Source organism: Lycorma delicatula, chromosome 12 (genome assembly GCF_047948215.1).
Source record: "Lycorma delicatula isolate Av1 chromosome 12, ASM4794821v1, whole genome shotgun sequence".
Classification (NCBI taxonomy): Eukaryota; Metazoa; Arthropoda; class Insecta; order Hemiptera; family Fulgoridae; genus Lycorma; species Lycorma delicatula.
In genome coordinates, this window is record NC_134466.1 from 28,797,713 (window position 1) to 28,824,205 (window position 26,493).

The following is a 26,493-nucleotide window of genomic DNA, read 5'->3' on the forward strand; positions in this document are numbered from 1 at the left end:
GAAGGGCAGTTCCTGCTTGTCCGAAATGATCCGGTGCTGTAGCACTGAGTATGTCGCTTCGTTCGCTTAATCGCACCTTACACGGTGATCTCAAATTTCACCCATACAAAATAATGATCGTCCAGCAGCCAACTGAAAGGGATTTTGTGCAACGCAAAGAATTTGTTGGAATAATGAACACCATTCTTGAGGTAGATGCAAACTTAATAATGATGGTTGACGAAGCCCAATTCCATTTGAATGGACGCGTGGGTTCTCCCATCGGAGAACCCACGTGAACTAGACCAAAAACCACTCTATAACTCAAAAGAAACAGTGTGGTGCGGTGTCTTCAGGATAGGAATTGTTGGTTCTCAATTTTTTGAAGAGGGGAACCGGAGTTACAGTGACATCGCGGGCTACATCGACATGTTAAACAGCTTCCTGCGTCCAGAAATGGAAAGGCATCGGTACCACAGCTCACACGGCGAGAGTATCGATTGTAGTGGTTCGACAAGTGTTTCCGGGACATGTCATTTCACGATTCAGCGATGTTTCTTGGCCCCCACGCTCTTCCGATTTAATGATTTGTGTTTTCTTTTTTGGGACTACCTGAAATCAAGAGTGTACGTGAACAAGCCACACACAATCGAGTACATGAAAATTTCCATTCGTCAAGAAATTGAAGCTGTGTCGAATGAAATGTTGGAGAAAGCCGTGCAGAGCTTTGAGGAGAGACATTAAGTAACGATATCTTTATTGCATTTCAAAAATGCAATAAAGATATTGTTATTTAATGTAAAACATTTTTTCTATAATTAAAAAAAACGAAGTTATTCAGCAGTGAAAAACATGTGTTTCCTCTGCTCCATTTTTCATAGATATTTAATATTCGTAATACATAATACATTCTGAATATATATTTACAATAAAGTGTTTTAAATAATGAAAGTTTTGATTTAGCGAAAAGTTTTGGTTGCTGTGTAGGACAGCGATATATTTATATATTTTACCTTTGTTATTTGTTACCAGTCTTTTTAAAGGGAGGTGTCAAAGGTTTGTTAGTTCACATGCTGTCTGGAAAATTTTGTAAATATCCTGGAAAAATGTTGGAGTTGTTATGAGAACCATGTAGGTAAAATGAAAAGATCTTCTCATAGAGGAATATGCTCATGACAAAGAATCTCTGAAAGTTTTGGATTCAATTACTTTTACGGATAGAATGAGGAATATTTTAATGTGGGTTAAGCATGCTACCGATTAAAGAAAATCTTGAATTGACTCTAAAGTATTTTACGTGACAAATTAATTTTCCAGTTGATATTAAGCGTCATCAACAAACAAACTGAAACTTCCTAAAAGAATAATATTTCTTCTCATATCCTTGAATTATGTATTTGTGGAAGTATCTTACAAAATTACAAACTGGAAGAAATAAATTACGAATTGTTAAGGTTGAACCCTGACTCAAGGATATTCAGGTTTAATAAATGAATTTTAAAATATTATTTTTAAACTAAGAAGACATAAATCCTTTTTTAGGAGAGTAAATAATCTCTCTTCAGTTTTTACTACTGTTGTGTTTGAGGTACTCGTTAATATAGAGTGTCACACGAAAAATCAAAAAAAATATTTAAGACGTGTTCAAAAAATGAAAATAAGGAAAAAAATTCTTATAAATTCTAAAGTTCGGAAATGCTTCGTTTTCGAGTAGTAGCTAATGAAAAATTTCAACTTAACGGAAGCGAAATTTCATATATAATAAATTTGATCGATTCACGTGCAAAATACAAATTCTTGAATTGAATGATAGAGTATGGTGGATTGCATCGAATCGCGTACGAGTTACTTATTAGATTTTGTAGTATTCGGTTGCTGTCAGGTGAGATGTGTTGGTCTTCTACGAATTTGGTTGTAATAACTGGAACCATTTGATGTTAGCCGTTTTACGTAGTATCAATTGCCACTTTTCTAAAATGTCATCTTATTACAAATTAATTCCAATTAAGCTTGGTTGTATTGTTTTAGGAATAGATTTAAAAACTGAAAATCGCCCTGAAGGTATGGAAAGTGCTATGTTAATTCTAGTTTTATATAACATTTTAAAAAAGGATTCTTTTACCTTAAGTAATTTATTTTTTCGTGCAGTGAAAGTTTGAAAGTAGTAATTATGTAAATTGATATTTCCGCTGAATCTTGTAGTAAGTTTTATATTGAAACTGACAAGAGGATGATGCAAAATAGTTGAAGATTCCTAATGTTTTTATTTTTAATCATATTGTGTATGAATATCTTTATTATTCCTGATAGATATTTATTTTTCCCCAAAATGAAGTAAACGTGAGTTACCTGAAGTAGTTATCACACTTTAACAATGAATGTCCAAGTGCTGCAAATAGAATCTTTTTTATCTTTCAGCAAATTGCTGGGAATCTGAATCAGTAAGTTGGTTATTATTCATATTGAAGTGCTGAAATATTCTTTTGAATGCATAAATCATCATAAAAAATGGGTAATATGTGAGAAGGAAAAAAGTAATGATAGTATTAAATGATAATTCTTAGCTTAATATACTTCTTTGGAACGGAATGCAAGGATGTCGGAGGATGCAATACCCTGATGCTACTATAGTATACAGACTTAATGTTTTTTTCCTGCTGGGTTTTTGTAGTGGACTGGCAGGTAATGAATAGAAAGATGGTTATTACTAATAAGATTGTTCAACAAAATAAAAGTATAAAACATTTCTAAACTAATACTGTCATATCAGTAATTTATTCATGACTGACTCTTACACTTTAATGTAGAAAATCTTTGGTGTTCTACTACATTAATGGATTTAAAATTGCTCATGTTAAGATGCTAATGTTAAAAGTGGTAAATATTTTAACAATGGGGTGTATTAGAAATGGTAGAGGACAAAATTGATAAACTTTGTCATTTATTCATCAAGTCAAAGTGGTTTATTAAAGATATAATTAGTCTGTAGCTGTGAGTATTTGTTTTTATATTCTAGTGTGTAAGATTTTGTATTTTTGTCTTTAATGTAAAATTTTTAAATATTCTCGTCTGAATATGAGTGCAAAGTTTTTATTTAAAGTTTTGTAGTTTGGCTATATCTTCATTTACTTACATTTTTCCTATACAAAAAAAAATTGGGGCAGTTGTAGAGAATATTTTAAAATATATAAAATTGTATTTGTTTATTAAAGTCTTTGAGTGTAGGTTTGAATTAAAATTGTTGAAGTAAATGAAGTATATTTCAGATTTCTATAGAAAGAGGCAAATTTTGTGATTTTGGTTTATATTATCTAGCTGCTGCATAATTGTTTTTTGTTATTGTCTTAAATTGTTATTTATGTTTATTTGGAAGTTTTTTATTAGAATGGAATGTATCCATTTGTTAAGCAATATTACATTAAGTTACTTGAAAATAATTTACTAAGGAACTGTCAGAGTAACTCTACCAAATAAAAATAAGAATTATTGGAGTAAAGCTTGAACATAGAGAAAAAAACTTATGAGTCAAATTAAGAGCCTCCTTTGATTGAAGTCTGTTTAAAAACATCCAATTTTATCTCTTAAGTGTAAATGCCAGTTTATGTATTATTTTAAATTGTACAGTACACCCCAAATTCTTCAGTTTTGGATCCTGTTCTCATGGAAATTGAAATTTATTATACTCAATGTAATTAACGTTACTCGTACCCTAACTCTTCTAAAATGGCTCCAGCTGTGCTTGCATGAATGACAGATTAGGTCTATTTATATTTTATAAAGTTCATAATTTTTTCATTAAAATAAGTTTAATAAATATAATAAAGTATGCAATACTTAAATGCATTGTGTTCCGTTCATATTTTGGCCTGGCTATTGGAATGCTTGTCACAATAAGATATTTGATTTTTTTTTTTCAGTTATAAAACAAATAAAGGAGGATGTAACTAAACATCGAATATTAGTATTCAAAAATCAAGGAATAGTTAGTGGAGAGAGACATGTTGAAATAAGTGAATGGTTTGGTGAATTAGAATCAACATTTTATAAGCATCCAAAATCTCCTCATCCAGATGTTTTTAGAGTTTCAAATGATAGAACTGAAGGTTGCACAGGTAATTTATTTGTACTGAAAATATTTTACAACAGATCATTGATCACTGATTTTTTAGATAAAAGTGTGCATATCCCTTATAATAACAGAAAGAACTCTTAAGTTACTTTCCTCACAATTGAAGAACAAGTACTCACTAGATGAAGGTTATTTGAATAGTTTTCTACTGCATTAGACAACAAATTTTAAACCAAATGACGCAGATTTAAATCCTAGATTAAAAACTATATTTTTAAAAATATTCATTTTGATTAATTTTTATAATAAATTAAATGTAGAAATCTTAAATCTGTAAGATATAAGTTATAGGGTGGGTGTTAGTTTTAAAATTGTTAGGATATATGTAGCTTACCTTCTATACATCTAAATCATCTATGTGGGTTCCACCATGTTCAAACCATAGCTGTATGCGCACGCCTCCATGTCCAGTTTTTATCTGCAACAGCATATCAGAGGTGATCGTTTCAAATGCTGAACGAACAGTGTATTGGAGCTGTTCGTTAACATATCTGGTTTTTCAAATCTCTTCTTTTACAAAACCCCAGAGTGCGTTGTCAGGTGTAGTGAGGTCAGGGCTTTTTTCTGCCCAAGGCAATGGAGCTGGTAGCTCTTCTGATCCAGCGATTTGGAAAAATTTCATTAAGGCACCTGCAGACATTCAAAGCAAAATGCGCTGTAGCACCATCTTGCTGAAACATAATGATGTCAGCGATCCCTTTTGCAGCTGATTTTGGAAGCAACCATTCATCAGTCATTCTCAGATAACTGTGTTGATTAACTGCGCCATATAAAAATTAAGAACCAAGAAGATGTTCAGATGTCATCCCAGCCCAAATCATTATATGAGGTAGATTGTGTTCAATTTCCTCAAAAAAAGTGAGGATTGTCTTTCCCCTAGAAAAAAACATTTCGGTTACAAGAGCTTTGATAAATTGCACTCTTGCTGAGAACAATGACTTTTTTTTTTATCGTTTGCTCTCAGAAAGCGTTCAAGCAATAACTGACATACATGAACATGTTGATCAATTCATTGTCACTCAACTCATTAACTTTGGCTGAGAGAAACATTTAACTTTCAAGTCCTTCCACATCTGGTCTCGCATTGTCGATCTTGAAATACCTAACTCTGCAGAACGTTTGCACATTGATTTCATTGAAGATCATTGAATCGATGTCTCCACCGCAGCACACATCTCAGCTCAAGTGCTTGGCCTCCTACTGTATGGCATATCAAGAACAATTCCCATTGCAAAAGCCTTCTCCTATGTCAATAATGTTTGCTGTGATGGTGACAGTTTCCCATCACACACAAAGGAGTCGTTCACATAATGTTCTCCAAAGCTTTACCAGTGTTTGGATGTTCATGGACCCACACACAAGCTAACAAATGCTCTTCAACAGTGAATGCACTCATATCCACCATTGTTCCACACTCGATTACGATCCCCACCATGGCTTATCTTGCCCACCTTTCCCAGCAGCAATTAGTAATATCAGTGGGGAGAGTTGGCAGTGGCAGAGCCTGATTAAGATGGACTTATTACAGTGTAAAGGGGCTCCTCCTTGTACAATTAGGGAGATTCCTCTGGTTTTGATAAAATTTGTAATGTACCTTATTTAGGACCTTTTTTTAGCACTACTTTAGGGGGAGGTTAACGCCCCCCCCCCCCCCCCCCACACACACACAACTGGTCACCACAAGGAAACATAAAAGCCATATCATCATGCATCACAAAACACAGCACATTCCATATCAAACACAGTTCCAACCAAGCACAAGCACATGAGACTTCACACACACCACATCCCCACACACATGGGTACGAATCACGCCAACGCACAGACACAGACATCACAAGAACTCAAGTGAGGAGAAACACCAAGCTTGAAAGGCACTATCAAAAGAGGCACCCATCAACTACCACGCACACACACTCAAACACACCTAGCAAAACTCAAACTCAACTCACCTACTTACCCATAACAGCCATCAGTCATTACTTCAGTGATGGGGCAACATGCTCAGGCACTGGAACGGAGTGTCCATGACCTCAATGTGCCAAGGCGACCCCCGCACGCTCCCAGGAACTTCCCAAGCACACAGCCTCAGACCTGCCCAGCCCGGCACCCTCGCATCTTCTTCCCTGCCAGAACTACTCCCATAGACGCAGCTTGTCTGTCGCCTTCCTAGCATATCAATCCACCGCAGTCCACTCATTAATATTCGCTGAGTGTCTTCCAACTGGAACATATTTCTATAGCCCAGGGTATCTAATAACTCCTTTCGCTCTTCCCTGAAACAAATTGGGGCATCTCCTCCTCTCGACACTCTGAACAGAAGTCGGTGTGGTCTGGACTGAATTGGAACAGGTATGCCCTAAATCCGTGGCTTCTTGGTGGAAGGGGAGCAGGAGCTTCACATCGTTACTGTTATTATTGTTATTGTCCACCAATTCTTCCCCATGGGGAAGGAGGCCCTCTATAATGTTTCTTACCTCCTGCTCTTCCCGTGTAATTGGGGCTCGTGGTCTTATTCCTCTCTTCACAAGTATGCCATATGGCTGCCTCATGGGTCCGCATCCACTTAAACGATCAATTGCTTCCAACAATTTCTCTTCCCATCCTGAATCTGCCTGAAGAGGTTCCTCTTACAGCAACAATAAACATGAGGTCCACAATGTACCCCCTGGAACCCCTCCTAAAGGTAAAAATTCTTCACTTTCATTTAAGCACACAAGGTCCAACACCGCTGTTGTCTCCATAAGAAGTCTTCTGCGTATATCTGTCCTTACAGAACCCCAGTCCATGGACCAGGCATTAAAATCGCCCGCGAAGACTGCAGGCCAGTCCAGGGGAAGATCCTTAGATATATCCGCCAATATATCCATATATGCTTCCAGAGTGATGTTAGGTGACAGATAGCAAGTATAAACAAAAATTCTACTAACCCTCGCTCTCACAAAACCCCTTCCCTGATGAACATCACACTGGGGTGTATGCATGCATGACCACATGGCTGTTCTCCTGTCTTCTTATACCTTCCATCCGGTGTGTGTGTGTGAGGAGCATACAGCTCAGAGATGAGCAGGTGTCCACACCCATCTCTGTTGCATACCTGCCCATCAAATTCCTTTCACCCGACTTATATCTCATAATTTTCACAGACCCTTACCAAACATTTCATAATTCAACACTATACAATGTAATATTCACTATGTTTGGACTAAATAATTCAATTGAGTTTGTTAATTAAGTTAAGAATTAGATTGGATTCACTTAAGATTAAATTAAATTAGGTTTAGAATAAGTGCAGGTTAGGTTAATTGCAGTATGCATTATTTACTAAGTAAAGCTTGCTTTTACTTAAATTTTAATTTGGTTAGGTTTGGTAACTAACAGTCCTGTGTTCTGAACTTCATACAATAACAACATAATCAGACTAATGAGTCCAAAATTACGTACAGTATCCAGTTATTAAGTCCAAAAATAATGTGTATTACACTTGTACAGTGCTGAATTAAAAAAATGTTTGGTGACTGTAATATTTAACTTACAAGGAACATAACCTGGGTGAAAGGTGTTTCTGGTAATTAATTGTAACATATAACTTAGGTCCTAAATAATGTATATTCCAAATTTCATCAAAATAATTACCCTTAAAGCATTCATAAAAAATTTTGCTACACTAAGATACATAGTGATTTATTTTTATTCAACATCTTGATAATATGATAAAACAATTTAAAAAGCAATATTTAGTTTTATATTAGAAATATAACTATTATTTTAATAATAGTTTATTTTTTCATTATATTTTTATCAATTTTATTATCACACGTTATTGTCTCGACAAAGATTATTTATTGAATAACTACACATATGTAAAAAATCTCACAAATTTACAATTTATTTAATCTTTAGTACCTTATTATTTACAAAATAAATAAACAATAATTTTAATTTTATTACGAACTTTACAATAAATATGAAATTAATACAGAATTATGGCATTGAGATTAAAATTACAAAATCAGTAATAATCTTTATACAAGAATTATTTACTTCTATTATTTACAAAAAATAAACTAGCTTGTACTTTTAATTATTAACAATGATTTCACTAAACAATTCCTTGTAACTAATTGCAGAACAGAACACTTTTATTGCAAAATGGATATACTTGACACCTTGCTCAACATGATCAATAGCAGGAATTTCCAAAGAGGGGTGTCGACTGAAGTTTTGTGCTTGCACAAAACAAAGTATTTTCCCCCTTCCCTTGAGAATGAGTCCCCACCCCTCAAGATGAGCCGCTCCTCAAAAATGAACTCCTTGATTTCTTGTAATTTTAACTAACTTTTTTGGGGTGTCTTTTATGCCAGTTTTTATTTTCATACTTATACAAAATCTTCTTCTTGAAATTTATTAAAGAAAATTAACAAATTAATAATATGAAGTAATGTAGATTATAAATATCTTTAAAGTTTTAACTTTTGTTTTTCACAACTTTAATTACAAAAGTCTGAAAAGTCAAAATTCAAAAGCAAATAAATAATATAATATTTAAAAAAATAAAAGTAATTAATTACTGACTTTGAAATTAACAAAGTACAAAGTTCAACAATTTCAAAAAAGTCCCCTTGTGTCCCTTGACAACTCATCCAATATCTCAGCTGCAGTCACAGCGATATCTTGGTGCCTGTTCAGGTTCGCCAACCCTGTCATTCTGTCTGCTTCCATTGAATTTCTGAGATAAAGACTTATCTCAGACTGAATGAAGACTCATTCAGTCTTCTCAAGCTGCTGAATGACTTTTCACAAGTTGCAGTTGTGTTTAGCAAAGCTGCCACACCTTGAAAATATGTCTTACATGCGGAAATGATGAGCTTGCACATATTTTGAGTGTTTTGAAAGCATTTGATAAATCAAGCTTTTATGTATCATAAAAATCTTTGCAGCTTTGTCCTCATCTATCATACTAATATTGGTTTGTATGGTTGTTAAAATATTGAAACTTTGTAAAATATTTTCATGCTTAGAAAATCTATCCAGCAAGTGCATAATAAATGCACCAAAAAAAGATTGAAAATTGAAAGACACTAGTACTTTTCTGAATCCTTTGCACGTTACTACGATGAGTTTGTCATTCCATTATTCGTAGCATCTTTATTTCAGTATAATACTGTTGACATCCTGCTTTACAGTATCAAAAGTTTTCTTGAACTGAGAATTTGCATCTGTTTAATGTAACGTATCTTATTTAATGGATTGATAGATGTATTAGCTAACTTGACAGCCTGTGGCAAGTCCATATTTTCCATTTGAAGCTATGTATGTACTCAATGGTAGAGTAATCCAGTGTACAGTCTGCATCACTCTGCAAGAAATTTGAAATTCAGCACTTTTCAAGTATTTAAAATTCTACTAACTGCAGTTGCTACCTAAGAATCAGTCCAAGTAGTCAAAATTTGTTGAAGTGCTTTAAAACAGATGGTAACTTGATGTATGTTTCAACAACCTCGTGACATTCAACCCAGCGTATTGGACATAATTTTTTTAACTTATTATGTTTGGGCTTAAGTGGCTTACTTCTCTCTTCAGTTTCAGTCTCTCTGTCAGCTGCAGCCCCATCTTCAGATTCTATTTCTTTTAACAGAGCAGCTTTTCGTTATATGCCCGGCCAGCACTTCCACCACTACTAACGATACCGTTCTATACACTGATTTAGTTTGCAAACAGCACCTCCTGTGGAGGGACTCCAGTTTCCCTCTGTATTTATGGTATCTAGCTACTCCCAACTACAACTCGGCTCCATACAGGAGAGAGTAATAAGCAACTTCAACCAGTAACCTCCTTTTCTGTTGCTGAGGTCCACCTTTATTTGGCAGAAGGCCTGCAATCAGCCGCAGCACCCTATCAACCTTATCACTTGTCTCAATGGCATGAACTCCAAAACGGAGTCTGAGTCTATCCAGACTCCAAGATACTTAATAGCAGGTCTCGTAGCAATCTTGTTACCCTCTAGCGTAAGTGTCAAAGTAGGCCTTCTTTTAGTAGCAGTGATTACCACTGCCTCAGTTTTCTTCGGTGCTAGCTCCAGCCCAGCATCACTTAGTAAAACCTAGGAAATCTTTGTGAATCATGCTTAAGTCTTCATCATATTAATGCACAGCTACTGACAACTGTTCTTTCCCAGAAATATCAACCGTCTTTTTACCTTGAATCGAAAATGCCTCAGATTTATTAACGTGCTCCACAATTTTCCTTGTTATTACTTTGTTATTCACTTCAGTAATTAATTTTGAATTTTATTGCTAATGTCTTTAGCATTCTTCAAATGAGAACTCAACTCTGTGTCAGTTTTGGCACAAAATCACAGTAAAGCTCAAAAATTATCATCATTTACAACTGGTTCCTCTTAAGTAATATCAACATAACCTTTAGTTCCTTGCAGTGCCAGTTCTTGTTGCACATAATAATAGTATTTCTACTATTGCCCATAATCTCTTCCTATTACCTTCAGTTATGTCCTTATTGTGGTGATGTACTTAAACATCCTGGTAAAACACTTCCTGAATGAACCCACTGTCTGGCTTTTTACTCTTGTCAGTTTTACTTTTCATGTGGTATGTTTTGTTTGATGACCACCAAACATTTTTTATGTTTTTATCCAGTCAACACATGGCTCATTTAACAAAGCACCTACTTTTTGGTCGACCATAGGGCCAACTTTTGATTCAGCAAAGAAAACAGTATTTACTAAATTCTCCATCAAATTTTGAAGAATAAACAAACCAATCAGATTCTTTGAGCCAATCATATTTAAGTCATAAATTGCAGAAGTCTGTTAACTGGAAACTGAAATTATGTAATGACATCAAAAGTTTATCCATCAGTTAGTTTCAGTAATGACTTTATTGTCATTTTCTGTATTTTTAATTTTTCATCAGCATTTTCATTTTCTCCTCATTCATTTTATCAGATTTCATTGCCTCTACATCCCTCTTCTTGATTATGGTGATACTACAATTGAGTCAGTCCTTTTTCAATTTGTCCACCTAACAGTTGTGACTCGTCTGCAGCAACACTTTGCTTCTTAAAATATGAGTCTAGAGTATTATTCTGATTTGTTCATCTCTTCATATTCATTCACAAAGAGTAGACAAACTAAACCAAAAAACCAACTTGCGTACTTGCAAAAAATTGGTTTGGTTCATTTACATGTCTCGCACACACACAGCTGGCTTTCTATACATTGAACAGTCCAAGAGTCCAAACATTTTTACACCTCTATAAATTCATGCTTCATTAATTACATAAATATATACAAGGATTCATCCCTAGCAAAAAACTTTGAACATACTGTAATTGAAGTGCAAAACAACAAAAACAGTAAACACGCTGAAAAGTAAATCACAGTAAAACCAGTAAACACAAATCTCGAATCAAATTTCAAAACTGGACAGATACATTATTCGCATAAATACCGTAAGATACTGTAAATTAATTTTCCTGTTTTCCCTAAACAACCCAACCAGTTCAGATTTCTCTACTACCATCGCTAGTGCACTACTATCTTTTATGATTGCAGAACATTTATTAAACCCGCTGTCAACAGTCTTTCTTAAGGCATCATAGATGTCTTCCTTTCTTGGTGCCATGTAGAATACATAATTCAAATAATTTCTCATTAGTAGAAAAATCTTCTTGCATTACACAAAGATCAATCTGACATCTGTTAAATCAGTGATTTCATCAAGATAAACTGAGAAATAGGAGCTTTTTTAAGAAAACTTAGCAATGATCTCTCTGCTTGTTCTCCCATAATAAAAGCTCTTCTTCTTGAAAGAAAAAAGTTTGCTTAGAAAGCAGCACAAATTTCTCTGCTATCTTAAGATCCCTGAAAGCCTTTGCCATTTCAGTAGCACATTCTTTTTATTATAAAATCATTAGCAAATGATTTCTCTGCTGTGACAAGCAGAAAAGGACTACGAGGCATACAAAGCAGATGACTAGGTTTGGGATATTTTGTTAAATATAATAATTTTCTGTTCAGTTTCTTCCTTAAATTAACTAATAAAACATTTCAAGATTCACCTACATACTTTTGATACAATTTTTCACGCAGTGTTGAATAATGTCTTTTCACATTACATTCCTTAGGAACTGAAATGACATACCTGCACACCAAACACTGTAATTTCTTGTTGTTATACATAATTAAATATTTATTTTCCTAACATTCCTGGTATACTCTATTTTCACTCCCAATATTACATTTTCTAGAAATTCCACTTATTATTATTTTGGGTATTATAAAATTGAACAATAATCAAATGCAGATTATAAAAAACATTTGCTTTGCGCAGTCAGTAGCATGCACTCACTGTTGGAAAAAATGAAGCAAATATAACATTTATTTTGTATTATGGTGTAAGAATTATTTTATTCTGTTTTTGAATAAGTGTGAAGTGGAACAGTTGTTATAAAGACTTTAGGTCATAAACTGCAGCACTAGTGCTTACTAAAGACACAGGCCTGGTCTTAGGAGGAAGGTAAAATGCTAATCTTGAGCGACTCAGTGAAAGAGCTACCACATAAAGTTGGAATGTCTGTAGAAAAATACCAATGTTTTTAATATTGAAATGTACAGACATCAATGTCTTTTGACATATCAGTGGCATCACATTTGTTCATCATTTTGTGTAACTAATAATATCACTATTATTCCTGCTTAGATGAAATTTATCAAAGTTTTTACAGTTCATTATTTTTGTTATTATTATTATTTGAATAATAAAATTACACACCTGAAATGTGTACATTTAACAAAAAAATTACTATTTTCAATCAATTTTACTTTCCCACCTAGCACTATAGCAGAGCTATAGCTTTAGAAACGATTATAATCGGTCTAATTAGGGCATATGTAGTTTTCACCCGATCTTTACATTTTGACACCTAAGGAGTCCAAAAAACCCAAAGACCAGATGGAAATGTTTGCATGTGCATGTACACATTTGTTAAAAATTAAAAATAACAATATTTCCAAAAAAACTTTGCAAAATCGCACCCCCACCCCAAAAATTTTCTAAATAAACTAGTGGGTCATTAGTACCTCCTCACAACAAGGAGCGATAATTTAGCACTAACATACAGCTGCTGTAATCTGTTATGTTGTAACGTCATAGGTGAGCAGTAGAATTAAATAAATTAATAATATTTGAAGTATAAAAAAAGTATTTAAAGTGGTCGCTAGTACTGCCACACTTTTTTTTATTTTTTTTGTGTGGTGAGTTGGAGGAACCCCATTTACGGGTAGTGTCAGACTCACAACAAGTTCCATAAGATATTGTTTAAGTGTGTATGTGTACCTTTCTTTTTCCTGTTTAGCCTCCGGTAACTACCGTTTAGATAATTCTTCATAGGATGAATGAGGATGATATGTATGAGTGTAAATGAGTGTAGTCTTGTACATTCTCAGTTCGACCATTCCTGGGATGTGTGGTTAATTGAAACCCAACCACCAAAGAACACCGGTATCCGCGATCCAGTAGTGTATGTGTACCTGCACCCTACCAACTAAACCTCCTATCTTGCCACCTCCCCTGCCAAAGCCAGACCCACAATCAAGCATTACTCAGCCCCGGGAGGTACCTTTGAGCTCAGGGGATCCAGAGTCCCCATGCTTCATTGCTGAAGCCTATCCACGCAAGCGCGGACAAATGACAACTCCACAGGAGGCTGGCATTCACCCCTTTGCTCTCCATTCCTTTTCTTCACCTGTTACATAGGGCTTTGTGTAGGTAATCTATACTAGAAACCCCTCCTCCTTTCCTCTTCTTCCTTAGCCTGATCTGTCATTATTTAATGATAAATATTTTAAATTAAGTTATGTGTGCTTGCCGTGCATCAAAAAAGACAGAAATAGGATTGAAGACAGTCGCTTGTATAGTCATGTGGAAGATGAGTTGTCCAGCCTACTTGATTAGCACAGTTGATAAAAGAAAAGTTAAGATTATTGTTAATAAATTTTCATAATGATTTACAGTAAATTCATGAATTAACTTTTATAATTTATATAAATTTAAAAAAATAAAGTTACAAATTTTTAATTTTGTCTATTTCTTTTCATACAATTGTGTGGATCGCCAAAAAGAGCTTTGCTGGCTGTGAATTAGTAATCCCTGCTCTATAAGCTTCTCTACTCATCCCAATTATTTTATTGTTCTGATCAGTTTTAATTTATTTAACAGTTTTTAATTTCAGTCTATATCCTCCCAATTAAATCTGTATAGACTGTATAACTTTGTTTAATTGTTGTAAAAAAAAAATTTTTTTTAAAAACAGGAAACCGGAAAAATATCCTACTAGAAGAGAGTACCATTCTTTAAAAAAATTTAGAAAAATGATTTATAGCTGAACAAAATTTGGGATGGAAGATGTAATAGATAAAGAGCAAAATAGGCTTAAGACAAAGAATATAACCATCTCCATTGGAGAATTAGTTCTGGGGAAAGTGTTTGATAATATATAATAGAATAAAATTGTTAAAAATTTTAAGAAGAATATAGCCTTGGACAAGACTAAACTACTTCTATCAACCTTGATACTAGGTTAACCTTACTGGGTGAAAAGGGGTAGGTGATGTTAGCATTGATCCCTTTGTCGTTATTTTCAGTTTGGTAAATACTGCTAGATCCTCCGTGATGGAGGACTTTGATGTTAGGAACCAATTAGAGGGAAGGGCCAATAACGCCCTTCAAGCTTGTTCATGTAATCATGAACAAAACATGAACTTAAACAAGCTCTTTATTACTATTCATAATGAATGAATAACTTTTACTTGTTTCTGAACTATGTTGTAATTAAAAATAAAAAAGTTGCCAGAATAATTAAGTATTATCAAACTTTTACATATCTGTTACAGGTGTTGGTAGAACTGGTTGGCATATAGATGGATCATTTCAACCGGCACCATTTGGATATTCATTATATCATATGGTTAGTGTACCAAAAAAAGGAGCTACTGTATTTGCCCCTCTTACTGACATCATTGAACAGCTGCCGAAACAAAAATATGATGAGTGGAACAGATTATGGATGATTAGTGACCGTAGAACTGGCCCAGTTCATCCTCTTATATATAAACATCCTCGTTCAGGAAAAGAGGTATATATATATAGATATGTGCATTTTATATTATTAAATTTTAAAATTTCAAAAATATTTAAATCTTTTAATTTTATTAATTTATTTTAACCAATTGCTTGTTTTTGGTTTACTCATTTCCCTGTTTTTTTTTAGGTAGTAAAAAAGTACTCTTGTATACTATACTGATTTTTTTTAACACTATATTCATTTTTTAACTTTATACAGAAAGAGTGGTTCTTAGTTATTTTAACTGTTTAAAAAGTGGGCAGTCTAAGCAGTTAGACCACTGTGAGGTTCCTCAATATTCATTTTACCAGCTTCTGATTCGTAAAATTTTATTGTCCATTTCTTTACAGTATTTCAATCAACAATTTCATCACTGTAGACAAAATATCAGTAGCATTCATTTTTTCTGTTTCTAAAGATTGAATCACCGCACGTTGTTTTTGATGCATTGACATACTCGACTGTAATGGCAACTGACAGAAAATGAGAGAGCATGGGACAATTCCAGTTCTGGAATGCTAGTTCTAGGGGAATGAAGCCAGAAAGTGATAGCACCTGTTGCTGTGTGCAGATTTTGTTCTCTTGGTACATTCTGCAGTGTGCATATCATTTCAGCCCCCCTCAAAGATTTACTGTTGGTTTCTGTGGAATTCAGAATTTTCAGCCCTTTCATGATTTTGTACAAATGTATGCAAATAAAGATTTCACTTGAAAATTTTTGATGGAAATCTGTTTTTTTTATAATCTTTAAATATATTTTCCTCGGGGCTCTACACTTAAAGAATTTATTTTCTTTCATTTATTTGTTTTGATTACACTACTTAATTAATAGTACACAAATTAAAGCCCATAAAATGCTTTGGAAAGGCCAGAATTATACCAGTAAAGAAATTATTTTATTTACTTATTTTAGCTATAAATACAGTTAAATCACCCAATTACAGTTACTAATGAAAGATAAATTTTGTAGCTTGGCCGGGATATGAACCCAGAAACTGCTGGATAAAAGGTAAAAACGATACTACTCCATCATTGAGGTTGGCAATTATAATTTCAGCAGACAACATTAATTAAAATTTCCCTTATAATAAACTGACTTCATTTGGCTCCTACTTCAGCTTTAAAGGAATTACAAAAGTTAACTGTGATTTAACAGAAAATTAAAAAAATTATCTTTTCTCGTAACTTCAGTAACTGTTGACTTTTAATTAATTTTGACTGTTTATCATTGCATTTATATAATAGCCAATATTTTTTTTTACTTTTTTTTGGGGGTGGGAAGTAAAATGTTTTGTATTTACTCTTGCTCAGTAGTTTATCTATCAAAATATCACTTGCAGTCTTGGTTCGTAGATCCTTGTCATTAATCAGATATGGTTGCAACAAAATAATTTTTTTCTTAATTTTTCTCTTCAGATTGTTTTCATTAGTGCGTTTAAAAAAAATAATAAATTATTATAATTGTTTTTATAATATTCTTAAATAATTTTTTGCTGTATGTACAAGCTGTTCTACATGATATACTCAACAAAATTTGTTGTCCACATTCTGCTATTATTTTCTCATCTTGGTTTCAAATTTAGACCAATATTCTTGTAAATATTAGGTATGGGCATCAGGATTTGCCCGTACCTAATGTGAATAAGTAGATAAATAAAATCAAAGATATAGTTAATGATTATAGTGGTTCTGTGATTGAAGTCAATTCACTGTAGCCATTCTAGCTACCTGTGATACTGATGATACTTTGTTCTACATATCCTAAAATAAGATAAGGAGAGAGAGTGCTGTAACCTTTAATTTATACTAATTTCAAAGAAGTCTTATTTATTTGTCTTTACTTTTATTCTCCAAACTTTGACTTTGGTAACCTTGATGTATGTTCTGCGACGAAATCCATTAATATTACATTAAGTTTTTGTATTACATTAATTTTTGTGATTGTTTCAATAAGCCAACAACCTGCATGTTATTGCTCAATAGTTTGCTATAACTATCAATTATTTCTGTTGTGTTCACAAATATCAGCTTAAAGAACATTTTTATTTCTGAAAAAATTATATCTGGTATTCATCCGGATTATTTATAATTTTTATTAATCATCTTAGACAGAATGGTCTAAGATGATCATCCTCTGAAGAATTATCTAAACGGTAGTTACCAGAGGCTAAACAGGAAAAATAAAGACAGAATGGTCTGATAATTTTACAATCAGAACTGTAGAAAATTAAGAAATATTACTGTAAATGACTGATTTATTTAAGGAATTTTTATTCAGAATTGAAATGTAGTACAAGATTTTACTAACCAGACACTCGTAAGTTCAAATCTAGTTATTGTATTCCTTGTTGTGAATTTCTTTTTTCTATTTTTATTACAGTGTCTCTCTGCCTGAAAAAATTTATAATGCGCATAAAGTGATTAAACAAGTATAGATTTCTTGACTTGTACTTAATCTTGCAAACTGATTTATCATATTCCATTTACCAGGTAAAAGTTTTTCTCAAAATAGTTTTAGATGTTGGAATAAGGTAAAAATTATTGATATTTTAAAAATATTATCTAACAAAATTTGAGGATTTTTATTTTTTGAAAGTATTCTTTATTCCAAATAATTGAACTGAAATGTGATGTTTTCATGCTTATTTTTTAATTTTTTCCCCCATTTCATTTCACTTTTAGGTTAGGTCATGTTTAAAACTGTAAACATAGTTCATTAACTTCACCGTGCCATCCAGTTCTACGGATTCTTACTGGCGAAGTTCTAACGAACTTCTTGGTAGCTATCATACAATAACTGATAAATACATTCATAATACCTGAAATAATTATAACATCTGAAACATAATAAAATGGCAACATTTAATCAACAAATGTCACTATTTTTTCAGTATTATTATTAATAACGTTTTTTTTACTTTTCTGGTGAATAGAAGTGGAATATTTGTATTAAAAGATCAGTGAAAAATTGGTATCGGTTTTTTTTGCAAATTGTTATGTTTTGGAGTAAACTATTTCATCTAGACAGAAAAAACATATGTATGTACATGCATACGTATGTATACTGCACTGCTTTTGACCTTGCATTTCAGGATTGACCTAACCGATTTTCTTCAAATTAGCTCAAATATTTCTATTTATGGGGCACTGATCTTAATTTTTTTCAAAATTTGTTAAAGGGGAATATCATGAAAAAGTCAATTTAGATTTTCTTTAGAGTATTTTAGAGAAAATTTTATTAAAGCTAATTTGTTAACCTACGATGTATATATAAATAATCAAAAAAAAAAGTTTTTTTTTAAACCAACCCCCTTTTCTTAAAATTGAAATACATGTTTTTTGTTGTTTGCTCTATCTCCCTTAGGTTTAACTTTTTTTTCAAAGTTTATACTTCATATAGTTTATACTTTACATTTCTTGATAGCTCTATGCTATCAAGAAATGTATAAAAAAAAATTTAATTCTGTAGACCCCGGATCTAAAATGTACAAAAATTTTTTGAAATTTTCTTTTTTTATTTTAGCTTTTATTGAAGAGGCTATTAGATTTAGGGGAGAATTTACTGAACCAAATTTGATCATTTTATTCTGAATATGAATATTTTTAGAAAAAATGTTTCTTAAAATAGATTCTACACATCTAAAAAATATATATTTTTATTTACTTAAAAACTTCAAAATTTCAAAAACGTGAAAAACACATGTAGCTTCTGTTTTTGTGGCTCAACTCTTTTAATTTTTATTTTAAAAATTTTATTTTTTTCATCACTTTAAAGAGCTATAAAGCAGTTGCGGTACCTATATTATATTCCGGACTCAAAAAGAGAAACAGTTTTTTTCATTAATTTCATAAAAGTTATAATCTATTTTCTTAATTTTTTTGAGTAAATCTCTTTAAATTTTTGCTGCAAGTAAGGAAGCCTCTAAAATCAAAAAACGTTTATTTTATAATTGGGAATTTCCTATTTTAGTAATCAATATTTGAATGATATAGCCAGGTAAGTCATGCAATACTTCACCAGTTTTTTTTATTCACAAAACAATTTAGTATGTTTCAAAGCAGACATATTCTCTTTTATAGGTTATAAGTTTCAACCAAAAAGTGTTTGAAAAATGTTGATGAAATGACTTAGTAAAAGTTATTAATACAGTAAAGTATTACATTAAAGTATGTTTAAACCTGAGTTCAAAAGACATTTTATAAGCATTATCTGTAAATTATTTAAATAATATGTTACATAACTTCAGCATTTATTTTTTTCTTTTACTGTACTGTTCTTAGTATTTATTATATTAAGCATTTAATAACTGCTTAACTACTATTTATTGGAATGTTTTAGTGTTTCAAAAAAAATTGTGTGTATTTTGAACTATATAAACTCATCCTGTTATAAAATAGACTAATTGATCAACGCTGTGTCCCTTTACAGTATTTTTACAGACCTTATAGAGTTAAATAAAAAGGGTATAATGGTAATAAAAAAGTTTAAAACTTTTTTCCTTCATGCAGGTACAACAACCGTAGATTGTTATAATGGATCTTACTTTATATTATAAATTTGTATAGGATCTTGTGGATGTGGGTGCTTGCACATACACACAGAAATGAGACTAAATATTTCTATTTAAAAACTTAGTAATCCTATAAACTAAACAAGAATTATGAAAGTGCCTCAAAGAAAGGAAAATACTTATTTTTATAATAAACAATTGCAGATATAAATTTTGTTAAAGATCACTAGCACTTCATTTCACTTATGCTCTGTTTTAACTGTATATAGTACAACCTCGCTACAATGCAGATATAAATGTCTCTGTTATCAGACACTAAAAAGAATTCTACTTTTTAGTAGATACACAAAAATGCATTTTAATTATGTTTATATATTAAGTGATCAGAATAAATAAATACACTTAATACAGTTAGCTCAGTGAAATTACAAATAACTATATAAGAAAACTATATGAACTCCAGATAAATAAAAATAACTTATTACTTTTTCAAGTAACTGTCGTAAATCTGTTAAGTTTTATACATTCAGATATGTTGTGTTAATATAGTAATCTGTTCTAATAAAGTAGTATTGAATATTACTTTACGGGATTTTGAATTCAGATTGATTACTACAGTGCTGTATTTTCAATTAGGCTATAAAGGAAAATCTTTAAAAGACTGTACAATTACTGTAGTTTACCATTCCAAAAAAAACCATGTGACAATGAAAATCCAGCTAAAAAAATGTAAGTATTGCACAATACATACTCAGTACTGTATTTTTATTTTATCACATAATATTATCATTTCTAACTGTAACATTCAGTAATATTTTAATTGTGACAATGTTTAACACAGTTGGCATTGTTTTTTGTTTTCATCTATCACTTTATCTCCAAAATAATGCAGTTAACCTATAACTCGGGTAACAATTTTCTCCAGATGGCCGCTTTATAGCAGGTTCATTTTATACTTATTTTCCACTGTTTATTTTTGTTCTAAATAAGATATTTCTTAAAACCATTCTAAATTACATAAAAAAATGTTAGCTTTAGTTTTATCAGGTTTCTATTTGTAGGAAATACTGTTTTGTATATAGGGGTTGTAAAAAATTAATATTACTATAATTTTATCAGTTTTTCAGTAGAAATTGCTTATTAAAATTAAATTACAGAACAAAAAAAAATTTTAATGAACTTAAAATTTAATTTAAATTTCATCTAATTCTGCATGCAATGTTGTATTCAATTATGTAAATCACATTATGAAGACCACTTTCAACAACTATTGTAACTTACACATTTTACTGTAAGGTTGAATCACTTTTTGAACATCTTGTGTTACTTACCTAATAAATTTGATTCTGAACAATATCAAGTTTTTTAAGCATTCAAGCCTGCCATTTAATGCTTTATCTTTTTCCTCCAATATTCCACAATTTATAAATCTTGAGCTTGAATTATTAGTCTTAAAATATGCATCCTTTTTGTCACACAATTCCTTTTCATGGTAGTTAATTAGCTTTTATTATTTATTATATTTTCTGCCTGGTAGCTGCACAAAAACCATTATGGCTGAAAATGCCTGACATTTAAGGCCAAGCCAACTAGTCCATTTCCAGTACCCTTACATATTTAATAGAATGAAATTGCATTGTTGCAAAAATCTGCAATACACTACAATATTTCTTTAATCTTATCCAAACAATCGAAGAGCTAAAAATAAATTTGAAGATATCATCAAAAAAAGTTCTTAAACTTAAATTTTTACATGTAATTTATATTTGGTGAATTAATCAACATATTTTTTTGACAAATAAAAAGTAAGATATGGGTAAATAAATATATCTGGGTGGATAAATATATCTTTTTCTTCTTTTTTTTTCTGTTTAGCCTCCGGTAACTACCGTTTAGATAATTCTTCAGAGGATGAATGAGGATATGTATGAGTGTAAATGAAGTGTAGTCTTGTACATTCTCAGTTCTACCATTCCTGAGATGTGTGGTTAATTGAAACCCAACCACCAAAGAACACCGGTATCCACGATCTATTATTCAAATCCGTGTAAAAATATCTGGCTTTACTAGGACTTGAACGCTGTAACTCTCGACTTCCAAATCAGCTGATTTGGGAAGACGCGTTAACCACTAGACCAACCCGGTGGGTTAAATAAATATATCTAGTAAAATATTATTTAAAATGCTAAGTTTATTCAGTTTTATTTTGTTTACAGGTATTGTGTTTTCACTTAGGTATGACTACTGCATTTTTATATGACTATAATACAACAAATGAAAGGATTGCAACGCCTGAAGAGTTTGAACGAATTTTGAGTGATATTCATCATGAGTTTGTTAAAGATAATGGAAAAATTCAATATAAACATGAGGTAATTTTTGTATTCTGTTCAATTGTTTCAAATTTTTTTATGGAAATTGGCCCACTCATTATATTAATTTACAAGGGTGATTTGGAAAGTAACTTCCAACTCATTATTTAAAAAAAAACCAATTGATAAAAAACAATTAATTATATACATCTTTAGCTATTTTTCAACACAGTTGCCATCCAAATTAAGGCACTTATCATATTTGTAAACAATTTTTTGAATACGCTCATCATAAAACTCTGCCACCTGTGAATTAAGCCAGGTAGTAACACAGTTTTTCAACTCTTCGCAATGCGGAGGACCAGAAGATATTTTTAAACTAGCCCTGAACTGAAATTATGCTGAAACTTACTGCAAGACATTGAAGAAATTAAGAAGGGGTATACAAAACAGATGATGAGACATGCTCAGTTTAGACATCATTTTTCTTCATAACAATGCTCACACGCATACTGCATCAGACTTCACAGACGTTCACTTCAAAACAATCACTTTGGAGCAGCATTTTTCAACGTAAGGATCGCGTTCCCCAAGGAGGTTGTGGACCAGCATTTCTCAACGCAAAATTAGCCTGTAACTTTACATGTAAACAATAATGAAAACATTTTATGAGAAAAAAATAATTTATTAAGAAAACATTTTACGTACATTTGTAAGTACACATATAAAGAAAATAAATTAATGAGATGGGTTTTGTTTATATAAGTGCCAAATCAATGGTTACAAATGGTATTTTAACCCTCCTCCATATATACCCCTGATTTAGCTCCCAGTGATTATCATCTTTTCCCAAAAATTAAGAAATAGTTAGCGGCACAACATTATGAAAATGATGAGGAGTTGAAAAACGGTGTTGCTTAGTTCACAGTTTTATCATGTTCAAAAACTTGTTTACTAGTTGCCCTAATTTAGACAGCAGTTATGTAGCAAAGTTATAAGATGTATATAATACTTTTTTTTTATCAATTGGTTTTTTTTTTTATAAATCGTAAGTTATTTTTTGAGTAGCCCTCATATTTATTTATTATCTGTCATGTTACCTTTGTAACCATTGCAACTAATAAAATTAATTATTCATGTAACAATACTTTGGGAAGAAGTAAGTAAATTTTTTTATTACTGTCATGTAAAATGATATTAAAGTACATGAAGAATTGTTTTAGGTTTATGAAGAATCTTTAGAATTTTCAAGGTAGAGGCCAATTTTGTAAACATAGCCATGGTAATATTACTGTTATGATTTTTTTTTTACCTTGTCGCTATATGGACAAATATGAATGAATGCACCCATCATCATATACATTGCAATTTGTCATTTTTTATAACGGATTTAAGCTGTCTTTTTTTTTCTTTTTTTTTTTTTTTACTAGCAAAATATTGCATACTTCTAAAAAATGTTTTTATAACTATAATTACTTTACAAATAAGTTCAGTAATAATTATAGTCCAACTTCTGTATAACGAAGTACCACAGGACCTGCAAATAAGTTCATTAAATGGAAAATTCTTAAAATAGAATATTACACTTGTAATACTGTAGTACTGTAATTTTATTTACATAAAGAAATTTAAAAAAATGTGTACTGCATATGAAAACTAAGTTATAAGTTCTACATTACTTTTCTATTCCTTTGTATATTAATAAAATATTCAAAACTATTGGAATTTAGGTTTCATTATCTATCTAGGTGTAGGGGAAAAAAGGTTTCTTTATAAACAAATTTTACTCTACATCTAATATTTTAAGACCTAATTAATGGATAAATTGTACATCAAACAACACAGCTCGTTTTTTAAGTTTAAGACAAGTCCAATTGATAACTTAAAAAACGCTTTGTACATATAGTCTTGCAAAGGCTTGGTATTATAGTTTATCTAATGTCTGTGGCTAGTTGAAAGGATGTATAAAATAATAAAATAGGAAATTTCTTTGTTAAAATAAGATGCAAAAGAATCTTTTATCTATACAGGACCCTGTTGTAGATTATCTGTCAGTAAATGTTGAGATCTAGTGAATTTATGAAATCTTAATTTTTAGATAATAATTCTGGACTTAGTTTTTATTCTTTATATAAGAATACATTGCAAAAAGAAAGATGTACATTAAGATTAGGTAATATTGAACTCAGGTTATTACATTGTGTATTGAATATTCATACTCCTTTTGAAACTGTTCCATATATTTAGCCTTGAATCAGTAGGTACTAGGAGAGTAGGTGCTTAATAGTTGGTGCTACGAGAGTAGCCTTTGGAAAATATTATTATGAATGTCTGGTGATATCTCATAAGAAAATTTGGTTTTTTACAAAAACAGGATTGCTGTCTACCAAAGTTTGAGTACATCTTATTGATAGGGGGTTGTTGGTAGAGGATGTATTAGGGTTTCACTTAAGTATATTAGAGGAATTAAGAATATAGATGGCAGCAGGTTCAATGATGTTGTGAGTTGCTCTGTCCTGTTTAAAATATTTTTAAAAATGAACCAACAAAAAAATTGTATTTTATTTTGCAGCTTTTATCCTATAGACTAATATTTTGAGATCATATATCTGGTACAAATTGCACTGCTGAAGTTTTTATAGTGAGACTTAAGTTCCACTCAAAGAATTTGATGTAATGATTATTTGTTTCATTATAAAATATGTAGTGATTTGTGTGTGTGTGTGTGTATATATATATATATTTATTTATTTCTTCTTATTTCAGTGGGAAGATGGTGATTTTATAATCTCAGATAATTTGGCTGTTGGCCATGAAGCATCTCCTGACAGTCAAATACCACGTTCTGAAGTCGGATTAAGAGTTCTTCATCGAACTACAATTAAAGGTGTTGAAGCACCTTCAAAGTGATTGTATTATACTTTTTATTAAAATCTAAATTGAATAAATATTTGAATGCAGAATTAATAGTAATAATAATTTTATCATTCCATTAATTTTTTTTTGCATTGAATATATTTTTGTATTATAAGTATAATGTGATATAATTGTTAAAAATATTTTAATATTTATGTATAAATTATATTTAATAAATTTGATTTATTAACTTTTGTTTATTTATATTATATATATATATATAAAATCTGAAAATGATACAAAATCAGTGGTGAATGCATTATCATTGAATATTGATTGTTAAAAATAAAAATACAAAATAAGCACTTATTTGTTTTTCCAGACAAGAATAAATCTTTAAAAAACTGGACTCTTCTCTTGAACAATTATTCTCTGTTCAACTTATCCCAACTATTTTGTTAATATTATTTACCAATTTTTATACATATCAATTTAAACATGACATACATGAGCACCTTACTACATGGTTGCCATCATGGAGGGGCATGTGGACAACAGAAGGGTCTCTGTAAATCACATCAACCCTGGCAGTCAGATCGCCAGCTCTAAAGATTGTGTATGTCTGTATGCAAAATCATTTTCAATTTGAAATGATTGCAGGTGGCTGAAAAGTCCAGTCATAATGAGTGACCTGTAAATGGAAGAACCAGGTCAAAAGAAAATTTGCATTTCCAAGGGAAACATTCAAAGCTCTGTTTAACTTTCTTTAATTACAGTGTTTAATTACTAGCTTCAGGGCTTGCTTCATTCACCCTTCCCATCTGGCCAGGAGACTCTGCCCATTGTGTTCGTTATTCCCATGGCTATGAGAATAATACTGATAAATAACAATTAAAGCCTGAAAAGCTTCCATCTTCCTTTTCCCTCATTTTTTATGAAGAAGCTCTGATACGCACCTGCTGTAGATGAAGCTACAGCTCAACTTTTTGGTCAGCAGCTAATTGAGTATCATACACTTCAGCTATTTCAGAAGCGTGATGCTCCTTATTCTTTTAGCAGAATTTGAATAATAACTTACTTTTCTTTTTTAAGGCATACTTTTTTTTAACTTTTGACAATCCATTATAAACAGCAAAAATAAACAATCAAAACCCATAAAAGTTTGCTAAATGTACTACTTTAAAATTACAATAATAATTTATAATCTTGTGTATTAAAAAAATTGGGCTGAAAACTTAATCCAGTTGATCTGGGCGTTCTACTGAACACTTAAGTGATTTTTTTTTCTGCTAGGAATGACATCAGATACGTCATTGGACCCCAAATTTGAGTCAGATTTTCTCAAAAAATTTCATATTCGTTACTTGAGGAACTTTCTAAAGTTATTATTCACAGGAAAATCATCAATGTTTGATGAATTATCTGTGGACTACTTTGATCAGAATAAAAATAAAATCAGTCCAACCTGACCAGTAGAACATCTGGACAAACTGGAAATAGATCTTGAGCTGCATTTTACCCGGAAAGGAAAGGAAAGATGAAAAGAAGGGAAGGAAGGGTCTTG

The 26,493-nt window shown here is 31.6% G+C and overlaps 1 protein-coding gene across 1 annotated transcript; it reads left to right on the forward strand.

Annotated features, from left to right (window-relative positions):
- Window positions 1-1,823: 1,823 nt before the first annotated feature.
- On the forward strand, window positions 1,824-25,180 carry LOC142333149 (alpha-ketoglutarate-dependent taurine dioxygenase-like). Its single transcript, XM_075380088.1, has 5 exons — window positions 1,824-2,040; window positions 3,897-4,091; window positions 15,021-15,262; window positions 21,978-22,133; window positions 24,840-25,180. The coding sequence occupies exons 1-5, from the start codon at window positions 1,914-1,916 to the stop codon at window positions 24,981-24,983; spliced, it is 864 nt and encodes a 287-aa protein (XP_075236203.1). The 5' UTR covers window positions 1,824-1,913; the 3' UTR covers window positions 24,984-25,180.
- Window positions 25,181-26,493: the final 1,313 nt, after the last annotated feature.

Bases quoted from the DNA above. Each gene is read 5' to 3' on its own strand.
- LOC142333149 (XM_075380088.1), top strand. From the start codon at position 1,914: ATGTTAGCCGTTTTACGTAGTATCAATTGCCACTTTTCTAAAATGTCA. The intron at 2,041-3,896 runs GTATGGAAAGTG...TTTTTTTTTCAG, and splicing joins AACTGAAAATCGCCCTGAAG to TTATAAAACAAATAAAGGAG. The intron at 15,263-21,977 runs GTATATATATAT...TTTTGTTTACAG, and splicing joins ATCCTCGTTCAGGAAAAGAG to GTATTGTGTTTTCACTTAGG.